General features: G+C 32.9%; 1 protein-coding gene across 1 annotated transcript in view; it reads right to left on the bottom strand.

Moving 5' to 3' along the window:
- Positions 1-355: 355 nt before the first annotated feature.
- The window catches only part of LOC101504129 (mitochondrial phosphate carrier protein 1, mitochondrial), a 6292-nt gene continuing 2988 nt past the window's right edge, over positions 356-3659 (bottom strand). The window contains exon 6 of the mRNA XM_004512231.4: positions 356-922. Coding sequence (XP_004512288.1) covers positions 871-922 — 52 coding nt within the window. The 3' untranslated portion in view covers positions 356-870. The remainder of the gene's footprint in view (positions 923-3659) is intronic.

The following is a 3659-nucleotide window of genomic DNA, read 5'->3' as shown; positions in this document are numbered from 1 at the left end:
GCCTACAATTGAAAATAATGATCTCCTCGATCATTCATTTACTTAGTGTATATTTGGTTGAGGTGTGAGATTGAGAAAATTACAGTGACACCGATATTTTGTTAAAACTCAAAAATACAGTTTATGTCAAAATTGTAGTGGTCCAATGTGCATCAAATATGCATCGTCGACATTGAAAAACAAATTTGACTGTCCATAAATTAATTCTAGATTAAATTTTTTTTGCAAAGGATGTTTTTGTCTACACTATCTATTGAATTGTGAAATGTTATTTTCCATTATGTTAGAAACAACCATCTCAAATAATATCAAAACATTGCTAATAACTTAAACCACCAACAAGATAACGCTAATATGTAGATAACAAAATTCAAGATAGGATAAAAATGAGTAGAGCATACCAAGAAACATGGCCAAAACCAAAAATGGTAACTTGCCAGCACAAGTATTGCTAATAAGTCTTATAGTTTTTTGTTCTTTCTGTAACTCTTAGTATACTACAGCTAGTAGATGTTCAAAACACCAATGGTTTCATTCACAACTACGAAGAGTAATCTCTCAAGTCAGATAGGACCACATGGATAGCGAAACTCTACCTCTAGAGTTTGACATTGATTGTTGCACTCTCAAGAATCAGACTTGAACTCGAGACAACTAGTTAAGATCGAAGAGGTTCATCCAAGTGTTTTTGAGTTTTCAGAACCATATTCTACCAGCTTAATGAAATGCTATTATGACAAATTTAAGAAGACAAAAAATTGTGTCAGAAAAAAAAACTTCTGCACACTATTCCTGTGTATACAATAAAATGACTTGCAATCATACACGGTCAGCAAGAAACTGTGACTGCAGAATTCTATTTCTCTGAATCTAGCCTGGCTTATCTCTTCCCAAGTCAGCTGCAACTTCACCACTAGTTGGCCTGCAAGGTTTCAAAAAAATAAAAATCAGAAAGTAGAGTGAGTATATACCTTTGATGTTTAGATTAATTTGGCACATTACGGTTGATTATGAGCTTTCCAAATCAAATAGAATATCAAAATACTACTAGACAGCATAAAACATAGATAGATAAACCTAAAAAATATTTATTACATTAAAGCATAGCACAAGACAACTATGCAAACTTATCATCAGATAACATCTGTTGTGATCAAACAATAACGGCGAGTATTATGGGATGCATGTTGGAGTAGTTAAGTGGTTTGGTTCTTCCCCTTGATAGCTAGCTCTTAAGGAAGTGTTCCCTAAGTGCTTATATAATCACATAACTACAATCAAAACCTTTAGGCTAGCTAGTTGCAACACATATCAGGTGAAGTCAACATTCTCATTCACTCCCCACATTGTCATAAAGGCAGTTCAAGGTCTTATTAAAACCAAGGATCATAGCACGTAGTTACAAAACTGTGTATTCTCATTATTAGAAAAGAAAATCCAAGGTGGAAGCTAGTATCATATTTTGTTGTGCATTTAACTTTTGGACATTTATATACTGGAGTCCAAATATTAAGGTCACTTATTTCTGAAGCTAAGCCTTATGCAAATCACTCCATCATTTTTTTAAAATAGCATGTCTTTGTGATGAAGTCATGAACCAATGAGATAAAACACTGTTAATTTAAGTGATAAAAATACAGTAAGTCAAATGCATGTGTTAATTACAATATGATTCCTGATAGAGTAAGAAAGAGACCTTTTCCATTTTGACAGCTAAAAATTCACATATGAATATGATTAGCTCCCAGACTCCCCTGCCCCCAAGGCAGCCTAAAATATACTTTGGATTATGATAAATATAGTTTAATATGCTTGCTGATTATGATTTGATACAAAAAGACTAAACATTAACCGTTATATATTCTTCTTAGAATTTGAGTTAGATCTAACTTAACCAATGAAACCAGTTTGTAAAGTGAGGGATGTCTTTCACTGATAAAAACTTTTTCAGGTCATATCACATATAATATGAGACTCTCAATATACACCCATCACATCTAGGACTAAACATCTGGAGCGTAACTCGGATGACCTAATAACTGATGTCACAACGGATCTAGATAGACTTTGATACCGTCTTAGAAATTTAGGTTGGATCTTCTAATTCAACCCCACAAAATCGACTTGTAAATCTCACTTATAAATAATTTTCAGGACATGTCACATTCATTGGTGGACTCTCAACAATCCTGATACAAGACCCCAAATCCTAATTAAATAAGGAAAGAAACTGTAATAAGAACAAAGAAATATGAATTAAAGGATAATCTAAGATGCTATAAGATTAGAAACTAATCAATCATATAAGATAATTTGAGATAGTGTATGATAATATCAAGATACTTGAAGATATTTCACATCTTCCAACAATACCCCTAAAGTTAAAGCTTACTAGGTTTTAAGCTTGTTACAAATGTACTCTTTGAAAGTGACAAATAACCAAATAATATAATTTGATTTTGAAAATTAGTTGAGCCAAATTGCATATGGAACAAGAGAGACCAAACTGCAGCTACGACAGATGCAGCTAGAACTGAAAAATCTGTGCCAAACCACAACTAAGATAAAAAAAAATGGTGTCAAAATGGCATAGACAAAAATACCAATGCTAAACTGCAACTGAATCAATAACAATGTCAAACTGCAACTGGAAGATTCTTAAAAAGCCGCAAAGATGAGATGACAAATGATATATTATCAACACACTGTAAAGATCACACAATGGAGGATAACTTCAAAACACGTCACGAGGATGACATAACGGAAGAGAACTCCAAAACAAGAACAAAAAGAAAAGTTGAGACATAAAAAAAAGTCAGAATGTAAACATGGTCGACAAGAAGAATAGTGTTTTTAAATTTGAGTAGTTTCAGACTTTGGGGAACTCGATAGCGGAATAGTGTCAGGACAAATTGCAGAGGGTGATATTGCATTGATACTATGTTGAAGTCAAAGGGTTTTAGATAAAGAGGGAGGAAAACAATAAGATCCTTGTAATATGAAGGTGGTTCAATATGATTTAGATAATGATTTGATATAAAAGACTAAACACTAACCCTTGCTTTTAATACAAGACTGAAATCCTAAATAAATAAAGAAACAAGTCATGATAATGTCTAAGAAATATGAAAACTATATTAGGAGATAAAATATGCTCTACTGTAAATTTATAATATCAAGATACTACAATACTTTTCCATATCTTCTAGCTCTAGTCAAATTGTGATCTTACTTGTAAGATCGCATGATTTTACAATCTCTCGAGCCCGTGATTTGCAATTTGGTAGGATCATAGTGCTTATACGTAGGATTAATAACAGTGGACGACTTACAGCAAGATCAGTAAGAGCGTAGTGCTCGACCAACAATCATTTTTGTGGGTCTCTGCAACCTGGTTGCAAGAAAACCTATTTTTCTTCTCTCTCTCTCTCTTTAAGTTTGCTAAGTGTTTGAAAGGACTTTTCTTATTTATGCTTTATTAAGCCTGTTTTTTTCTTGGATTTCTTGAATCACGGAGGAGGAAGACTATGCAGGGGAAGCAGGTTTCTTCTTGGATTATGGTCACATTTAACAGTAAACCGAATATATTACAGCTATATGGATCAATGGTTAATAATGAGTTTAAACACTGGTATAATTTGATCTCTCCTTTATATATA

This window comes from Cicer arietinum, chromosome 8 (assembly GCF_000331145.2).
Source record: "Cicer arietinum cultivar CDC Frontier isolate Library 1 chromosome 8, Cicar.CDCFrontier_v2.0, whole genome shotgun sequence".
NCBI lineage: Eukaryota > Viridiplantae > Streptophyta > Magnoliopsida > Fabales > Fabaceae > Cicer > Cicer arietinum.
The sequence above is the reverse complement of the archived record's forward strand: the minus strand, read 5'-3'. Positions and strand labels throughout refer to the sequence as shown.